This window comes from Penaeus vannamei, chromosome 16, assembly GCF_042767895.1.
Source record: "Penaeus vannamei isolate JL-2024 chromosome 16, ASM4276789v1, whole genome shotgun sequence".
Lineage (NCBI taxonomy): Eukaryota > Metazoa > Arthropoda > Malacostraca > Decapoda > Penaeidae > Penaeus > Penaeus vannamei.
Window position 1 is genome coordinate 11,736,724 of NC_091564.1, and position 2,500 is coordinate 11,739,223.

General features: G+C 51.2%; 1 protein-coding gene across 1 annotated transcript in view; it reads right to left on the reverse strand.

Annotated features, from left to right (window-relative positions):
- LOC138864417 (uncharacterized) overlaps positions 1-2,500 on the reverse strand; it is a 12,605-nt gene that overhangs the window by 5,798 nt on the left and 4,307 nt on the right. The window contains exons 2-3 of the mRNA XM_070131525.1: positions 1,471-1,548; positions 102-237 (exon numbers count right to left, since the gene is read on the reverse strand). Of these exons, the coding sequence (XP_069987626.1) occupies positions 102-237; positions 1,471-1,548 (214 nt within the window). The remainder of the gene's footprint in view (positions 1-101; positions 238-1,470; positions 1,549-2,500) is intronic.

Genomic DNA, 2,500 nt, shown 5'->3' on the forward strand with positions numbered 1-2,500 from the left:
AAGAAGAAGAAGAAGAAGAAGAAGGACAAAGAAATGAGAGAGAACGAACACACAGACGAACCAACCGACAAAGAGACGGAGCACCAACGGCGTCGCTATACCAGCCAGCCATCGAGCGCGACCGTCCGCCGGGTTCCAGGGAGTCTCAGAACCTGCTTACTATTCAGGATGAGTTGTCTCAAGGAATCTAGGATGTGGCTAGGACGGCGGTAGTTCACCTCTATACGCAAGCCTCGACTACGGTGAATTCATCCTTGAGGTCACAGCGTGAGGTCATGCGTGAGAATGGAGGTCATGCACGGGGGGGAGAAGTTATGCAAAAGAATCGAGATCTTTTGCGGAGAGGATGAATGTACAGAGGGGGGCTTATACAAGGGGAGGTCATGCAGAGGCAGGTCATGCAAGGGCATTCAAGGTCATGTCGAGGAGGTCATCAAAGGAAGGAAAATAAGAAAAGACGATTTGGGAAAGAGTTTTTTGGAATTTTGATATTGTCATAGATCGAACTAGACAGAGCTGGAGAAGGTGAAATACACTATGTGCAGAATACGCGTATACATAGCACACACACACACACAGACTCTCTCTCTCTCTTTCTCCCTCCCTCCCTCTCCCCCTCCCTCTCCCCCCTCTCTCTCTGTCACGCACACACACACACACACACGCGCGTATACATAGCACACACACACACACAGACTCACTCTCTCTCTCTCTCTCCCTCTCCCCCCTCTCTCTCTGTCACGCACACACACACGCGCGTATACATAGCACACACATACTCCCCTCTTCTCTCTCTCTCTCTCTCTCTCTCCATCTCTCTCTCTCTCTCCCCCTCTCTCTCTCTCTTCTCTCTCTCTCCATCTCTCTCTCTCCTCTCTCTCTCTCTCTCTCCATCTCCTCTCTCTCTCTCTCTCTCTCTCTCTCTCTCTCTCTCTCTCTCTCTCTCTCTCTCTCTCTCTCTCTCTCTCTCTCTCTCTCTCTCTCTATCTCTCTCTCTCTCTCTCTATTTCTCTCTCTCTCTGTCACACACGCGCACATAGACAGTCTCACAGAAGACTAAACCGAACTAAACTGGACTTTAAATAACGGGAGATCCACAACCGAGCGGGGCCGACCGGGAGACTGAGGACTTGTTGTTGTAAATACTCGGATAAGCGGATCCTCGGATCTTCGGATACTCAGATACTCGGATAATCGGGCACTTAAATAGTCGGATAATCTGATATCCGGATACTAAGTACTCGGATAATCGAATACTCAAATAATCGGATAGCAGGATACTTGGATAATCGGACACTCAAATATTTGGTTAATCGGATGTTCGGATAGTCGGATAACAGGATATTTGGATAATCGGATACTAAAATACCCGGATAACAAGATATTTGGATAATCGGATACTCAAAAATCGGACACAAGAATTCGGATAATCGGATACCCCAATACTCGAATAATCAGATATTCGGATACCCGGATAACTGAATACTCGTACCATCGGATTCTCGTGCTACAAGCCGCTCGGAATCCAGGTTCGAGCTCATGCCATTCCTGATTTTAAATACCGGGAATAGCTGGGAATATTGGTTATCGGTTGCCATTCCTGCTACTCGGCGGGATTAATCCGGATCGCTGCCACGGCTGCGGAAAAACACGAGCTGGAAGGATAGTAATTGATGTGGTAGATTTAGTGTGTTTTAGGGGAGTGAGGGAGGGAAGGAGGGAAGGAGGGAGGGCAGGGAACACGAGTGGAGAGAGGGAGGGAGGATAGGGAACACGAGTGGAGAGAGGGAGGGATTGAGGAAGAGAGAGGGAGGAAGAGAGGGAGAGAGGGAGGAAGGGAGGGGGAGGATAGGGAACACGAGTGGAGAGAGGGAGGGATTGAGGAAGAGAGGGAAAGAGGGAGGAAGGGAGGATAGGGAACACGAGTGGAGAGAGGGAGGGATTGAGGAAGAGAGAGGGAGGAAGAGAGGGAAAGAGGGAGGAAGGGAGGATAGGGAACACGAGTGGAGAGAGGGAGGGATTGAGGAAGAGAGAGGGAGGAAGAGAGGGAGAGAGGGAGGAAGGGAGGGGGAGGGAGGATAGGGAACACGAGTGGAGAGAGGAAGAAGAGGAGAGAGAGAGAGAGAGATGGAGGGAGGGAGAGAGAGAGGAAGGGAGGGAGGGAGGAGGATAGGGAACACGAGTGGATAGAGAGGGAGAGAGGAAGGGAGGGATAGGGAGGGAGGGAGGGAGGGAGAGAGAGAGAGAGAGAGAGAGAGAGAGAGAGAGAGAGAGAGAGAGAGAGAGAGAGAGAGAGAGAGAGAGAGAGAGAGAGAGAGAGAGAGAGAGAGAGAGAGAGGAGGGAGGGAGGGAGGAGGATAGGGAGAGAGAGGAGAGAGAGGGAAGGGAGGGAGGGAGAGAGGGAGGAAGGAGGGAGGGAGAGAGGGAGGAAGGGAGGGAGGGAGAGAAGAGAGAGAGAGAGAGAGAGAGAGAGAGAGAGAGAGAGAGAGAGAGAGAGAGA